At 34.9% G+C, this 17501-nt stretch overlaps 2 protein-coding genes and 1 pseudogene across 2 annotated transcripts; 1 reads left to right on the top strand and 2 right to left on the bottom strand.

Annotated features, from left to right (window-relative positions):
* Positions 1-2148: 2148 nt before the first annotated feature.
* Positions 2149-6049, bottom strand: LOC122593177 (tRNA (guanine-N(7)-)-methyltransferase). The gene is made up of 8 exons (XM_043765548.1): positions 5743-6049; positions 5591-5647; positions 5344-5419; positions 4912-4991; positions 4716-4765; positions 4508-4592; positions 4289-4387; positions 2149-2725 (listed from the first exon to the last, which is right to left on the bottom strand). The coding sequence occupies exons 1-8, from the start codon at positions 5962-5964 to the stop codon at positions 2501-2503; spliced, it is 894 nt and encodes a 297-aa protein (XP_043621483.1). The 5' UTR covers positions 5965-6049; the 3' UTR covers positions 2149-2500.
* A 1794-nt stretch (positions 6050-7843) lies between these two features.
* On the top strand, positions 7844-13493 carry LOC122592509 (RNA polymerase sigma factor sigB). The gene is made up of 7 exons (XM_043764752.1): positions 7844-8099; positions 8848-9146; positions 9405-9938; positions 10663-10893; positions 11262-11402; positions 11861-12061; positions 12889-13493. The coding sequence occupies exons 1-7, from the start codon at positions 7958-7960 to the stop codon at positions 13168-13170; spliced, it is 1830 nt and encodes a 609-aa protein (XP_043620687.1). The 5' UTR covers positions 7844-7957; the 3' UTR covers positions 13171-13493.
* An 881-nt stretch (positions 13494-14374) lies between these two features.
* On the bottom strand, positions 14375-16510 carry LOC122592192 (annotated as a pseudogene).
* Between the last annotated feature and the right edge of the window lie 991 nt (positions 16511-17501).

Raw genomic sequence — 17501 nt, 5'->3', positions numbered from 1 at the left:
TAGACTTAAACTCGCACATAGCAACAATAGTGCTTATTTATCCATTAAATTAGAAGTCTAAATAAACTTTAGGAAATGAATAAATTTAAAGGTATCTTCTTTTTTTTCTTTAATACCCTTAAACTAGCGGCACAAAAAAAACCAAATATAAGTTATGGCACAAAAAACCCAAATTTATTTGAGATGTTCTAATCGAGGTACATCGATGTTATTTATATTATTATAATATCATAAAAAAGATAATTAAATGGGAACCCGAATTTCACATACCATCTGGTATCCATTAATCTTTCAGTCAGGTTAATGTCTAGGTGAATATCAACCACTTGATAATCATAATCTCAAATTTACCTTTGACAAGATTCAAACGCATGTTCCCCTGAAAAGTGGGGGTTGGGGGGCCACTGGCTATTAAGCAATGGTTATTATTATAATATCATATAGCACAAGTTTAACTATTAATCAAATTTTCCAAAAAGAAAAAAATGACTTATTTTAAAAAATGTTAAAAGAATAATGATAATGATCTCTATGTGTAATAAAGAAAGATTCTTATGACATAACCATTTTATAAAAATAGTTACGTGTCATCTTCACATTTTTCTACAAAGTTTAATTCTTTTTTGTTTAATTTACTTATGATATCATAAATAGTTTCCTTCTTAAAATTTATTTTATTTTTATTATTTAATGATGTAATTTTTGTATAACAAATGTTTTTAGCATTTTAAAAAAATAGCCTATGGGTCATCCTCACATTTTTTCTTAAAGTTTAATTCTTTTTTGTTTAATTTATTTATGATGTCATAAATAGTTTTCTTTTTAAAATTTGTTTTATTTTTATTATTTAATGATGTAATTTTTGTATAACAAATATTTTTGTTTAATAAAAAAACTCTAATAATTTTATCACAACTATAATCGCAATTATAATCGCGATGACGAATTTTTTTAATCTTTATATTAATAAGTCCGGGTTGAACCCGGATTGATTAGCTAGTAAGTATATATAATAATATGTCAACTCCATTCATGTTGACACATGCATTACATATAGGCATTGGGTAATACCACCAGGTCAACGGTCAACCCACCAGGGTATTAGCGGCGACGTCGCCGCTAATAGTGGGACCCCCGACACCCTGCAACGCTGACTGACAAACGACTACAAACGAATGCCACGTCACCACTATTTGCGGCGACGTCGCCGCGAATAGTGGGCCCCCCACCGACTGACATCTCGGGAATGGTTATTTACCGTACTGATAAAATGTGCCATGCTTCGATAGAATAAAATGATGGCAGCCCATCGTTTTTAAACACTATATATGTAGTCGTCGATTATGTATCTTTCAAAAAAAGTTTTCAAACATATGAATCATCGTTTTCAAACACTATTTGTAGTCGTCGTTTTCATAACGCAAACTGTATCTTTCCTTTTCAAGCGTATTGTGTCTTTCGTTTTCAGACATTACTTTTTCGTTTTCATAGCCGCTGCCAATTTCGTTTTCATAGCTGCTGGTATATTGGCGTTTGTTTATATATATATATATATTATGAATATAGATATAGATATTATACATATGTGTATATATATATATAGTATGGACACCATCAATAGTTAATGAACTAGATGTTTACTTGAATTGTTTCCGATGGATAGTTTGGAGGATATTTGGGCAGACCCAGAAAACGTACGTATTGAAGTGCCGGATAATGTGTTTGAGCAACCTGATGCAGACGGTGAATTTGAAGAGAGGGGGAGTTCTTACGGAGAAGGAGAAGGAAGAATAATATGGAGAAGGAGAGAGTGCGTCGTTTAAAACGATGTATCTGCAGTGGGGGGCCCACTATTTGCGGCGACGTCGCCGCTAATAGTGGGGTCCATTGCACGTGATTTAGTGACTTTGAATGTTGCAGTCTGACCTATGAGACCCACTATTTGCGGCGACGTCGCCACTAATAGTGGGTGGTGGGGACCCCTTTTTGACCTGGTTGGGTTACACACTTCGTACATATATATCTCTTAATTCTCATTCATTTGTTTGACACATAATATTGCATTTTTTTTCTTAATTCCCACCATTAATTTTGCTATATGTCTACTCCTCCTTAGGCTTATTAGTTACGCACATAAAACAATTTCCATGTTAAATATAACCATATGGTTATTAAGATAAGCGACTCAAATGTAGCAAAACAAAAATGGGGTAAGCGTTCAATATCCAAATTAAACTTTACAACACTAACTCATGCATCCTTTAAAAGGAAACTCTATATTAATCGAAATTTCTGACTTTAATCATCAGGGATTCTGTCTTTGGCATACTAGCGGATTCTGTAACACCCTCATTGGCCCATTCCAATGTGGGCGTGCCACGGGTCTTTCAGACACCTCTTTTCTGAGTTGAGGTCAGTTTTGTTGCTGCTTTGTAGATCAGAAGTTCAATATCTGAAGACTAAGCACAGCAGTGATGAATACATGAATGGCAAGGAAAGACTATGATAGCTTTTGGTACATTCTTCTGTAAATTGTTGCACCTTCATATTCTGCATGGATCTCTCTCTCGGTTCTGATCCCCATTGGATTACACACTAACCATCCTTCACCATCACACACATGACTGGGGTCAAAATTATGGATATGGACCACCTTATCTGACTCCGCATCGAAGTATTTTCGCATGTCAACAGCAACTTCGAGCACATCAGACTGTATAAACACCTGTTTGAACAAAATTTATGTAAATTGCGTGAGCAATATGGCACTGAACATAAAGCGACATGATGCTTGTTTTCATTTCACAAAAATACGGCATGTTGAAATGCTTAATATAAATCTGCAAATACAACACCATTTTAATCACCATAATATCTGTATAACCAAGCAACTGTCGACCCCCCTCGCCTCCAATCTCCATTAACCCTTGATAACTTCTTCTATACTAAACTGTTCTGAAAACCGTAGACACCCCCATCTTTGGTCATAGATACATCCATACGGAGGCATCAGATTTAAGTTCATTAAAGTTGATTTTATTCAGCGGATACATTGGGTATAAAAATTAAAAATTAGGGAAAATGATATATCCTCCTATAAATTAGCCCCTCCTAACAATCTTAAAACATGACAAGTGTAATCCACTTATTTTCTCTCCTAATTTCATCGTTTGATCTTGCCAAGTGTCATGATCTGATAGTTAGGAGGATTATTAGGCTAATTTTTTAGAAAGATATATCATTTTCCATAAAATTATTATGCTGGGTGAACTTATATATTGAGTTATTGAGATAGTTATAAGTTATAGAGTTGGCAAATTTTAACCCATTTACCTAGGATGGGTCAAATTAGGTAATGTCTTATGTCAAACAGGTTAAGCTTAAAGATTTGACTATAAAGGAAACGGGTTGAAATACATCTGGTATGTTTCAATTGTATAAAAAATTAAAAATGATCAAGACTATTATAAGGCTAGCTGAATTATTAACACAGGCACTTCAAAAGGTCTGGGACCAAAGTCTACACAGTTAGATTATTTTAGTAATCACAAAGTTCTTGCACATAAACTATTTACAGAAACTCAAAAATGAATGATCTGTGGATTCTCTCAACCCGGCCTAACCAGTTTTTACCCGTTAGTTAACCTGCACATTATGCCAAGTTTCCCTACTTGACGACTGTAGCTCTGATGCCTTGTTTAACAGACATCCTTTGTTATCCCAGATCCTACAAAGCTATCATTCATAGTATATTTTTTACGTTGTACTAGTTGCTTGTATCATTTAAAATACTTGTTTGGTCATTCTTTTAAAGTAGACGGGAGAAGGATTTTCCTGTTCGGGTTAACTAGGGTATCCCATGAGCATTTCCGACCGTTTCTTTAGCCACCCCCAAGAAGTTCACATAAGGTGGCTTCAAACCTGAAACCAGTTGAGGAAACAGGATGCCTAACCACTAGGACACCTTGGTGGTGGTTAACATACTACGAAATAAAAAGTCGGTATTTTTAGATATAAGTCAAAACAATGAAACAGAATAGAGCAGTAGATAAATATCGTAAGAGAACATACACCTATCACAAATGGTGGCATCTTCTGGAAGCATATCCTTTAATGCACTCTAGTGTTTTTCAAATGAATCCTTCTCAGGCATTTATTAGATGTATTTACCATCATTAGTATGAAGACTATAGGCATAGATCCACACATCTAAATTAAGTAAACTAGGTCACAACTAACTGAGATAAACACAGAGACTTGCTGAAGTGTTTGGACCTGAGCTCATTACCTGTCCTCCAGGCATTAGACTGTCCACAATTGCCTCCACTAGAGGCTTCTGCACGATCCTTCTTTTATGATGCCTCTTCTTGAAATGAGGATCTGGACACTGCATACATGTCCAATACAATTTCAACACCAAGACACATGACCAGCATAGTCAAAAGGCATTCCTAGATAACACGTTAAAATGAATTACTATATATGTTTAAAAACAGGATGCACTCACCAATATTGAAACCAGCATCAAAGGTCCAGGATATGTTGAAATGAGTTGCTTGAAGGATATAGATGCATTAGCAAACATAAAATATCTGCATAATAGTCTTCTTTTTAAACATACTTGGCATCTTAAAAAATCAAATAAATAGTTATGCATCTTAACTAGTTGTTTTATCATTGTATTTAGTCAGGTTTTAAAATTAATAGGAACTTACATATTACTGAGAGCTAGCTCCTTCGCCCATGTTTCAGCACGAGTGACCAGCTACAAGAGTACAGTACAAAACATTAACATTACATGTGTTGGAACAGTATATACTTTTTCAGATATACCAAATACCGAGAAAACTCAACAAGCAGACAACTGCTTAAAAGGGAAGGAAACAAGATTAAGAAAAATAGTTACCATACCTTTTTCCGTATTTCAAGTCCCATATAGTTCTTTGAACCAGGATTTCTCTTAGCGAGCCACATGAGAAATCTACCGCTCCCTGAATTATTATTTATATTCCAGGGATAGTTAGATGTATATATTAATTTAGATGGATGGATATTTAGAAGTATATTTTTTATAGTATGTAAATATACATTTCTAATGTGTGTATCCAATTTTCAGATATTGCCATTGTATGTAACCGTTAGTATCTCTGCTGGAATATATGGATGTCATATGGCAGCTTGTATGGGTGTCATGCCACATTAGAAAAAACATTATAAGTTGGATACCTAAAACAAACCTTTGGGCTAAAATTTAAACATATTTCCAAACACAAAGTAATTAGAGCTATTTATCTATCTATCTATCTATCAAGTTATGTATATAAAAAGAGATATGTTGATTACCACAGCCTATGTCCACCACTAGAGGCAACTTTGGGTCTTCAAATACATCATTCCAGTCCGGTGCTTCAACGGGAACCTAACGAAAAGAATAACAAATCATTATCGATTTCACCGTCCCCAAAACAATCACGAAATTATACTCACACTAATGGACTAAGTTTATAAACAGATAAGTTTTGCACCATTTATATAGAAACGTCAAAGGATAGAAGACATATATATATATATACTGCATAAATAAATTTACCGATAAAGTAGAGCTAAGTGGATTCACATGTTGCCTCACCCGAACAGCACCTAACTCCTGTTAATCCGCATATACAAAAATTAATAAATAAGAAAATGGTCATATTAATTAATAATCAAGAAAAATGAAATTGTATTAGTAGTAGAAATAACTTGGCAGACGATATGTGGAATGCTGAGGTCAGCATATTCTAATGCGACGAGTTGAGGGCTTCTGATTTGTGGTTGGTGAGAAATTGATGAAGAACAGCGGCAGATATGGCGGTTATAACTGTGAATTAGTGAAGGATTGAAGAGTGTTTTTGAGGTTTGGAAAGCAGTTGTTGAAATGATGAGGGTTGATAGAATTGGGATTTTGAGCATAGAGTTTGCCATTTCCAAACGCTCGCGCGAGGGCAGAGGAGGGTTTGTTTGTTTGTTCAAGTGATAGATTAACTAATAACAAGGGTGTCGAAGCCAAAATGGCAAACTGTATCTCATTGTGTTTAACCCCCAGAATATTGGGTTTGATAAAAAATAATTAGTTGTGTTAATCTGATTTGCTGTCCAGCTTAAATTAAAAGTTACGAGGGTTGGTGCCCACGTGTTATGGCGGTTAAACGGTGATTTGTAATATAAAACAATGGTGGAGCAATTGACATGCATGTGTGTAAATCAAAATGGAAAGAAATAAGTGCATGTATGTTATATCTTGGTAGGGTGTTTGTCTGATTATGTTTAGAGATATAGAATTAAAGGTGATGTGTAAATTAGAGGATATTGAAAAAATTGCTTAAATTTCTTAAAATAGATTTCTAGTTTGTATTATAAGGGTACGAGATGGGTGCCCGCACAATGCAGCGGCAACGGGTGGTAATGGTGGCGATGGTGGTAACGATGTTATTAATCTAAAAGTAATTGATGTCAATAGTAGTGTAGTTATTTTATGGTTAAGTGATGCATCTTATGTTAATAATTTCATTAAGAGTATTGTAGAGATATTATGTTTAAATATTTAAATTAATAAATAAAGGAGATAGATAGTAAATATGGTTGGAAAATATTTTAGGGATATATTAGATAGATTTAGTGTGTGAGTTACGAATGTATTGAAAAATAAAAGTATTTTGAGTATTTTAAATGTAGAGAGTTGAAAAAAGAGAATGGTAGTTTGTTTTATAATAGAATATAGATAGATATAGACTATAGGAAAATATAGGCTCTATTGAGTTAGAATTTTCGACAAAAGTTAGTAAAGTTTTCATACCGGCAAACGATTCCACAGACGACCCTCTCGAGTTTCTGGCTGTTTTCTAGTAAAACATTATTGTGAAGGTTTTATTGACTAAGAATTTAGCTTCAATTTTTCTTAATAATCTATAATAAGTTTTAATAGCTTATAACAACATATGTTTTATAATTATACAAAATACAGTAAAATATGTATATTTTTTGTGAGTGACTAAAAATAATTATGAATTTATTAGTCGATTGAAAAATAACATAATGAAAGAAAAAAACAAATTTGTAAAATTACCATTGGTGATCGGCCTTTTGAAACCAGACTGTAATTAAATATTTTAAAAACTTTTCGAGAGACAAAATTCGAACAAGAGACCTCTCAATTTAAACAATGGATCCTTTACCATTCCAACTACTTGGTTGTTATATGTCCGGTTAGACGTGCCCATAAACCGATTTTGGGCCAAACAGTTTGTAAACGAAACAAATAATGGTTTGGGTCAACGCGATAAAAAACCACTTTTAACCAAACTCGAACCAGTTTGAAAATCGATTTTGGTCAAAATGTTGACAGTTTTTTTTCTTCCTATAAACCAAAACAAACCGATATCAAAGCAGGGAAAAAACCAATTCTAGAAGTAAAAGACAAACCAGCTTCTAACGAGCGGTTTTTCTAAAGATCGAGCCGGTTTTTCTGGGTTCATTTTTCGAATTTTCGGGACCGGTTCACCCAAAACTGGTTATTTTGGGCACGTCTATGTTGGGTTATTTTATGTTTTTACGGCGAGGTCCATCCAGTTGGACCGGGAACTACCCTATCGATTCAACGGCTGATCCGGTTTTGAAAATATTGATGAAATTTGAAATGTCAGAGAGAAAGCCCAAGGAAGGATGGAAGCCTGGATGGGAGGAAGAGCCCAAATATAGTACTTCAAATTGAACCCAAAAGGAGTGTCTGCTGCTTGTCCAACTTTGGTCCTCACTCTCTTTTGCCTCCTTATCCTCATAAACAAAATCTATCATCTCCCTCTCACTTTCATCTCCTTCTTCCTCTTCTTCTTCTTCTCACATTTACTTATATCTATATCTATCACCTCCTATTCTCAAATCAAAAATGTATGACTAACTAAACTACACACACACACACATGTATACGTATACTTCATCATCATCATCCGTAGTAGTCGCAGCAGAATCAACTATGTCCTGTTTGCTCCCTCAATTCAAGTGTTTGCCTGATTCCTTTTCTATCCAATTCAAACCTCTAAATCATCATTCTTCTAGTCACTGTAATTTCTTTTTTTCTTTCTAATCTTTACTTTCATCACTTTTATTTGTTTTTGTAATTTCATTAACATTGTATATATTGCTGACAGACAATAGGTGTATATTAACACACATTATTATATAGTTTAATTAACAATCATTTATGTATACATGTAAATTTGAAATCCAATTGTGTATGCATCCACTTAAACGAATTCCGAATCCCTAGATAATTCAGTTATGACTGTATACAGCACTTATATGTTTGCTTATACAAACTGAAATCAGTCATGAAAAGTGGTATTATAATATCTATAGAAATTGGAGTTCATGATACCTAATTTTAAGTTTGTCTGGTCAGGGGATCTTAATTATTTTTAGGTTTATAGGAGCTTTGGTTCGCCGGGATTTTCCTTTGGTTTTGTTACAACTGTTAGCAGATCAGGCAATAGTTCCTTTTTACGATAAGATCTCATAGTGTCCGAGTAGTGTGTTATGGTACAGAAGAAAACCTAGAATGGGGGTGGACTAAGATGTGGTGAATTTTTCTATGATTACAATTTACAAGTTACAAATGACGTTCCCTTTGTGGTGAACGTGTTAGATCCGATAATCTACATGAAAACGAAGTAACGGTTGATCAATCTGCTGTTTCTTTGTTATTAAATTTTGCCATAGTATGTGATCAGTATATATGTGCACAATCTTCACCCACTTATCACAAATTCAGCCCAATTTTGAATTTCTCATAATGTCATGGTTTAAATGCAGCTAAATGTAGAGAGCCTATTTATTTTCCGACTCGGTGTGTTTTATCAACTACAGCACCCCCTGTATTAACAGAATCCACAGTGCTTAACTTAGAGAAGCTAAAGCTATCATCCTTAGAAGCTCATTCAAATTCAGGTACTGTTGACAGGCAGTGGTCATCCTCCTCCTCATCATCATCATCGGCATCAACAACAGCTGGAGTGCTTGATATTGAAAAGTTCCAGCTACCATCTTTAGAATCTCATACAAGTTCTATTGCTGGAAGTAGACCATGGGTGTATTCTGGTGCAGTAGGTCAGGTCAGAATCTTTTAATGGTTCAATTGACTGACTTTTGGTCTCTTCTTTCCACTTATATCGTAAGACGCGAAAGTATCACTGGATTCAAAATGTGTTCTTATAACAATCCCAATTTCTTACAAGAGTCACATGAAAATATCGTGGGACTCTACTGTTTGTATATATTAAATCATTTTAACTATTCATATAACTGTCAAAATCTTTGATCAAAAGCATGAAATAATATGTTCTTAAATGGCATTTGAACCATTTGTTTAGGTAAATAAAGGAACAACTTTGGCTTCAGAGTTTGCCTCAACTGAACATGCTGATGCAGCTGCTGAAGCAATTGCTTTAGCCAGGGCTGCAGTAAAGGTCGCAAAGAGTGCTGCAACAATGATGATGAACCATCAGAGCCTCAAACCATTAAATATCAAAGAAAAACCTAAGTTACCTGAGTCTGATATCTCCATAAATGAGCCGGGGACAGAACCTTCAGAAGAAGTTGAACCCACAATTGAAGAACTTCAACTTCTTGAAGAACAGCTCTCAGCTAGCATAACTGTGAGATCAAAGCGTCAAGTAGAACGGAAAGAGAGGAGAATTAGAGCAGCAGAAAGAGCCGAAGCAGGTGCTGTGTCAGTAAAATCCGCATCAGGCAGAGCTCGGGTTGCCCCCACCACAGTTCCAGTGAAATCTGGCGTGAGCAGAAGACGTGGTGAGAAAAAAGACGTTTTGGCTTTTTTGGGAGGAATGACAAATGCCAAGCTTCTGACTGCTGCAGAGGAAGTAGAACTTTCTAAAGGGATACAGGTATGAGTTTCTTTTTTCTTTCAAATAGAGTGAGAAAACGGCAACTGGCAAGTAGGGTGGGTGGGATAATGGGTTAAAACCAGTAACCATTTGGTATGGGCTATGACAGGACAGGTTGACTGGAACACTTCTGTTTGTACAGTTATTATGTGTCAAATATGGTCACCAAAGTTATATTATATTAATACGAATCTGTTTTCTGATTAAATGATTTAGAAGGTTTTATATATTAAAAATACATATTTGCCATTTGGCCCATTTTAACTCATTTCCTTTTAAGCCTATTATTTGTATTAGATTTATTTCACCTTATTAGAGATAGGTACAGCGCTAGTGACTGTTGCCCATCAACCAATATGGAGTGGTTTCAAGTCTCAAACAAGACAATTGGTGTAAATAATAGGTGGTTTAGGAATGTAACTTTTTGCCTTTTTAAAAAAGAGATAAAACATAACCTATGTACGCTATCTGATTTTGATTTCGTTTATCCATTTGGAATAATCACTTTCAAAATGCATATAGTCATCCCCCATCATAAGTTAATGCGCTGCCTTATTCTAATTATTCTTTACATTCAAACCTTGATGTGCTATGTTTTAAAATCAAGTGAGCAAATGATTTTGTTTATTATTCATTAGGGTCTGTCTTGCAGTAACTTTTTGTAATTTATGAAAGAATTTTCATTCCCAAATCTATGTGTGAAGTTCGTGTTATTGACATGCAGGACCTGTTGAAATTACAAGAAGTCCATACTGCTCTTGAGACGCGTTTTGGGGTGCCTCCCACTTTTGCAGAATGGGCTTCTGCAGCAGGCATCGATCAGATACAATTAGGGAGACGTTTACACTATGGTGAAGAATGCAGGGACAAAATGATTCGGAGCAATATACGACTTGTTATTTCTGTTGCAAGAGGTTATTATGGTACGAAGGTGCATCTTCAGGATATCGTTCAGGTATGCAACATCTTTTCACTCTCATTTAATGCGACATTAATCAGACGGGCTGGTTGTGTTGCAGGTTGAGAAGAGCTGTATCAGGCTAACCAACAAATAATATTAGCCATATTTTAAAAAGTGTCGCAGACTATGTTTTCGTGAATTATGATAGCAGAGGGATTTTAATTACTTTAATAATAACACTCTTATAGTTCGTAAGATATAGTTTAGGACTTAGGAGGTTATATGTTTTAGATTTATGTATTTTGCTTTCACCATTTAGGATAGTACATAACCCTATTTGAACTCTTATGAGTAAATAGGTTAAATTTCTAAATTGCCATGAATATTTGCCACTTTTATTGATATCGATATATTTCTCGCAGGAAGGAATCCGAGGCTTGGTTAAAAGTGCAGAGAAATTTGACGCTTCAAAGGGGTTCAAATTTTCAACATACGCTCATTGGTGGATAAGGCAAGCTGTCCAAAGGTCTCGAGCTGAACAAAGCAGGATAATCCATGTTCCGGTAAGAAATATTTTGGTTCGAACACCATAACAAATTATCTGAAGGCTTTTTTTTTTTTTTTTAAAAAGAGAAGTATATGTACACTTTTCTGCCATTATTATACACGCGTAAATGTGGAATTGTGTTGGTCATGACAGATTGATCTCTACACACTTAGGTTTAGACAAATTACATTTAATAAATGTGAGCATTTTTTTTTTTTAAAAGCTCATAGTTTCTTATGACTTTGTTATTGTATATACTTCATGCTTATAAATGTGAACGTTTTTTGTTTTTTTAAGTAATAAAACTTCGAAGAAAAATTACAGATTCCCCTAGGCTGTGGGAGAAAAAAAGAGTACGGAACTACAGATTACATATTTTCTTTTGTAAAAACTTTTATTTATAGCTTCTGCCTTCTGCGTTGTCCTGTGTATATGGGCTGAACTGAAACTTTTGAATTTTTCATGTTGATACAGTATTATATGGTGGAGGTCCAATCTAAGGTGAATGAGGCCAAATATAGGTTGGATAAACAGCTTGGAAGAAAACCTACTCGTGCAGAAATTGCAGTTGAAACAGGCCTCTCCATTAAGAGGATTCAATCTGCAGAACAAGCCCCTAAGCCAGCTCGATCTATTGATATTCCTGTCGGGCTGGAAAACAATACCAAACTCACGGTTTGTCTTCGTTCTGTTCTTCTGTTTGAGGAGTTTTATTAGTATACCTGCAATTCTTTCTTTATGCTACAGAGGTGGCAAAATGGTTGGGTGGGCAGGTTTGGAAAATGGGTGAAATCGGTTAATTTTAGTTTAGGTTGGGTTGACTTAGAATACTTTCTGTCAGAACAACATAAATAAAGTTCACAAATAATTAGTACGTCAAATATGACCTTATTTCAATAGCAAACTAAGTGCCAAGTAAAGTTTTTATGCATTAAAAGCACTCGGGGTGATATTTGTATGGTTTTCATTGTGGCTAACCTCTTCTATCTATCCGTCAGAGATCAAACATGAACTAAATCAGTTCAATCATAAGTAAATAGGTAAATTGCCACCTTTTAATTGCCCCAAATCCGAAATCACTAAAATTAATTTCTGGTGTCCCCTTTTCTTATAAAACATGAAAAGTATTGGACAAGTGATAGCTTTGAATAGAATTGAAAAATGGGAGGTTGGGTTTATGTGTCAAAACACTTATTGTGTTATCCTGCGAACACTTTTTTGTGTTTTCTTTAATATTAATTTGAGATCTACAAATAACTAATGTTTTATTTATTATTAAAAACCACATTTGCATTAATACTCTAATTTTCAAGTGAACAATCAAGGAAGGGAAGATTCGTGCATATTGAATACATTATGGGCAATTTTTGACGTGTTTCATTTCAACCAACTGTTAAGTTACAAACTGACTGATTTACTCGTAGATGGGTTGCAATCGCCACCTCCAGCTTTAAATATTAATTTTGCTGCTCATGTATTTATCATCAAACATTTTGTTTTAGGATCTTCTTGATGATCCTGACCAAGAGACTCCTGAGGAAATATTGATCAAACAAACTATGTCAGAGGATTTAGGGAAGGTGTTGAATACATTAGGTGAAAAAGAGCAAAAAGTCATCAGATGGCGGTTCGGGTTAGAAGATGGTAAAACAAGGACTTTGCAAGAGATTGGGGATGTAATGGGTGTAAGCCGCGAGCGAGTCAGACAGATTGAACTGTGTGCGTTCCGTAAGTTAAGGAACACTGATAGAACCGAGACTTTAAGGCAATACTTGCCTCAATGAGACTTACAGTTGGTATGAAAGGCAATACTTGCCTCAATGAGGTATACAGTTGGCATGAAAAGTAGAATATATATTCAAATGTGTACAGGGAAATCTTCTGCACCGAAAGGTCTTCGGGTGGGGTTAAGTAGCGAATTTTCCATACTTGATCCGCGACCTTGTTGTGAGATGAGTGACTTTACTGGTGGTTGCAAGAATCGATCTTTTTGTCCTTTTTCTTAATTTTTGCTTATTCTTGATCTTCTTTCAGGCTATGTCAATGTATTATATTCTCAGTATGTATGGTTCTTTATTCATGTATACAAGCAAAATATTTTAACATAGTTGTACTTCTTCACATAATTAGCTTATGTTTACTCAACATGAAGGAACTTAAGTTTATATGCTGTGTTTTTCATAGGCTTAATCCTGGGACTGGGACCAGACCATGCCAATAAGTTAGGATCTGTCTTTTTGGAGTTTTTTTTTCCAAATACGAGGGAGAAGTTAAGGCTTTGTGACCTAATGTGTTGCTCAAGACAGCACATTTTCTTAGGCCTAGTCCTGGGACCAGACCATGCCAATAAATTAGGATATGTCCTTTTGGAGTTTAATTTTGTTCCAAATACGAAGGAGACCGAAGTTAGCGATGAGCTGAGCCTTTGTGAACTAACGCGTTGCTCAAGACAAGACACAACACAAAATGCGGTTGCCTAACTCTGACTAAATTTCTAATCTAAAGATATCAACTCTCTACATTGTATGAGCTGATTAATAATCATATTAAGCAGTTAGATAGGATTTTTCCGGAAAAGTATTGATCGATCGACTTACGAGCATGTCGCCATATTGATTTATACCAACACCAACATAATCGTCGACGGTGAGGTGATGCTTAGACTGTTGAAAAGATAGAATGATGAAGTTAACGACATGTTCTTAGAGCCTGTATATTTGACCTAAAACACTAAAATGAAAATATATATTACGGTACAATCTACAAACATGAGTTTAATCCGGTATCCTTTAAGAAATATATATAAATCAACAATACATAAACTTTAACAATATTTGGAGTTTGATACATCGCTAGACCCAATGCATGAGATTTGGCTAAGCAAATACTCGTATAAATTGCACACATATTAAATGTAGAGAAAGATAACGATTGGTCTAGCTATTTGTCCCTTTACAAAGCTCAATAACCTTCCCTTCATCTTTTGTTTCATGAAACCGGAGAATAAAGAGTTGGTATTAAATGTAAGGGAGCTTTCTTAGATCCAACAAGGCCATAATTTTGACTCATGTCAAATCATCAGGACTTGATCCATAAGGAAGTTGCCAATTGAAGTGGTATAACATTTCTGCAAGAGTCAACTCCATAAAAATCCAACCAAATCTAACTCCAGGACACATTCTCCTCCCTCTACCAAACGGGACAAACTCATAGTTTAATTTGTACCGTAGAAATCAACCGAAGACTTATCAAATCTCTCGGGTTTAAAGCTTTCCCCATCATCCCAATATTCGGGATCAGTTGCGCATGCAAAGGTATTAATAATGACTGTTGTTTTCACGGGTATATCGTAACCATCAATTTGACATTGCTCTCTACATTCTCTTGGGACTAATATTGGAGGTATGTGAAGCTTTAGAGTCTCCTTAATTATGTGCTTAAGGAAAACCAAATCTTGTAAATCCGTCTCTGTAATTTTTTTCTTTCCCTTGAATCGCTTCTCTCACTTCTGTTTGTGCTTTCTTCATCACATCAGGATTTCTCATAATTAATTCTCTCATCGCCCATTCCATTGTTACTGCACTTGTATCGGTGCCACGTACCGAAAAATATATCAAGTTTAATATGTCCGTGCCTTTAGAAACTTATTAGACCATCTCGATCCATTGATATCAACTTAATCATTAATCAAGTCCGTAGCACTGTTTATATCACATCATATAAACTCTTTTTTATAAATACGAGAGCAAGTACCCGCGCGTTGCGGCGGTGAGATAGTGATGGTGATACCTAGGTCATAGAATGTGATAGGTTATAGGAGTTGATATATCATAGAGTATGATAGTCAAATGTCTTAGCCGTACGGGCTCCGCCCTCGGATTTAAAAATTTGTCGAAAGTATATCAATTGACATTTCTAATGAAAGAGCATGAAATTTGAAGAACACCCATACAATTTTTATAATTTATCGATGTACGATTTTTGAGATAAAAGATTTTGAATGAATTGGAGGAATAAATGATTTATGGAGGAGGGTGAAAAAAGATTATTGGTTGAGATTTGAGGAGAGATAAATGGTATTATAGTTATTTTAGGTAAATATATAATAGATAGGAGGGCATTTTGGGGAAGCACTTAAAATCAATATTGAAAATTTCAAGTTCAATGTTAGAAAATCTAGGAGAAATGTGCTTTATAATATAGTATAAATATAGATATATATAAACTTAAATACATGCATGCATATACAAAATTCACGTTAATATACAGAATACATTGACCACCACGCTCCTTAGACGTTCAAAAGAACATCTTCCTCGGATGCTCCACTTGTTCGTCTTTTACGTCTGCGTTCATCAAGTATATCATCAAAAATCTTATCCATGCCAGGTACGTCCTTGTGAATTCTTGTTAACTTTGATCTGATCCCAGAAATTAATGATCGAAACTCGGGAAATAGGTCTGGAAGATATAACCCTATTTTCATCACTTGGTCCACTAATTGGATCAATACATTTTGTTGTTTGCAACTATATATCTCCATTTGCAGATGTTGTTATTGCTTAATTAGTTCCATAAGCTTCTCATGCATGTTTACGTACGGGCTTTCCACATGTGGAACGAATCAACTCCACGAATCTGCCAACTTCTTGTTGTCGTCGAACATCACTAAATGACTTAACTTTTTTCCGACTCATGAAGAGTTCAACAGCAATAATCTTTTTCATTTGTCGCCAGTAATCGCTATAAGTACCAAGAGTGACGTCGGAGCTCCCATATATAGAAGACAATGTCGGAGATTAGTGCATATGGGCGACCTGCAAGGGCCACATCATTAGTTTTCTTGACCTGTTCGGTCAACTTAGCTAGGTGATGATACGATGACCGTAGAGATAGACCCGAGTTGCAAGTGCATTATAGGCCCGTACGTATATCTTGGCTAAGTCACAGAAAGCATTTTGTGGTAGTGATCCGATGATCTGGTGGATGTTTCCGATTATCGGTAGCTTTATTGGTGGTCCTGGTGGTATATTAATTAAGTTGTTTCAAACATGCGAATTTTCGGTTAAGGACATAGAAGGAGACAAGGAGAGAGGAGACAACAATGACGATGAAGATGAGCATTTCGATATTATCTTTATTAATTCTTAGTTTGTTAATTTGTTACATATAGATTATTATGATCAATTTATTAGGAAGCTTATAGTATATATATACTTGAAGGATTTGGTTAAAAGCTAATCTACATTATATGTTTATCGAATGTCTTTGTCGTTTTCTCTCCATCATGCTTCATGTACTACTCTAAATTGGGCACTTCGACCTACCAAGTTTATTGCAAATACTGGCAAGTCCTCAATAACTTCGATCATGATTACATGTTGGATTTCTCAAGTTCGAAACATAGAAAAATATTTCAAAAAATTTTATAAATAAATTCTTCCAATGAAGCAGGATTGAGTAATACAAAGGGAAATAGTTTTATCCCAATTAGATGTCATGCCTTCAGACGGTTTAATTGGGGGTTTTCCTTTCTACTAATTTGAAGATGAATGGGTTCTCTAGCGCAGAACTGGTTAAGATCGACAACATAAGCTAGATATCATGTTGCGAGCAAATTATCCATACATTTCAAAAAAAATATATGTAAAATGTATTTAGCAACTTTGAAGTGTTACATTATCTATATATCTATTATCTCATTAATTGATGACATGTAATTTTGTTGCGCATATATCGCTGGCTATCAACCTATTGACTAAATGTGATGTTATCTGTAAAGATTACTAATGAGTTTTCGTTTTAATTTATGTTTGACTTTCTCTATAACTAGGCCCATTCATTTCGATCCTATCTCCTATGTTTTTTCAATTCTATTTTTTTTAAAATGTTATAATAACAAAAACATTAGACTTTTGCCGGCCTATAGTCGGGTACTCATTTAAGCTCAATGCCAATTAGTCTCTAAGCTCCAACCCAATCCTATAACCGCCAAATAATGTTTAGCGAATTTGTTAAAATTAGGTTATAATTATCTGAAATGACTTATCTAATGTAGTAATTACATATACAGATACGACTAGCATAAGAATGAGACCAAACTAAGAGTTTGGTA

This window comes from Erigeron canadensis, chromosome 3 (genome assembly GCF_010389155.1).
Source record: "Erigeron canadensis isolate Cc75 chromosome 3, C_canadensis_v1, whole genome shotgun sequence".
In the NCBI taxonomy this organism is placed as follows: domain Eukaryota; kingdom Viridiplantae; phylum Streptophyta; class Magnoliopsida; order Asterales; family Asteraceae; genus Erigeron; species Erigeron canadensis.
The sequence above is the reverse complement of the archived record's forward strand: the minus strand, read 5'-3'. Positions and strand labels throughout refer to the sequence as shown.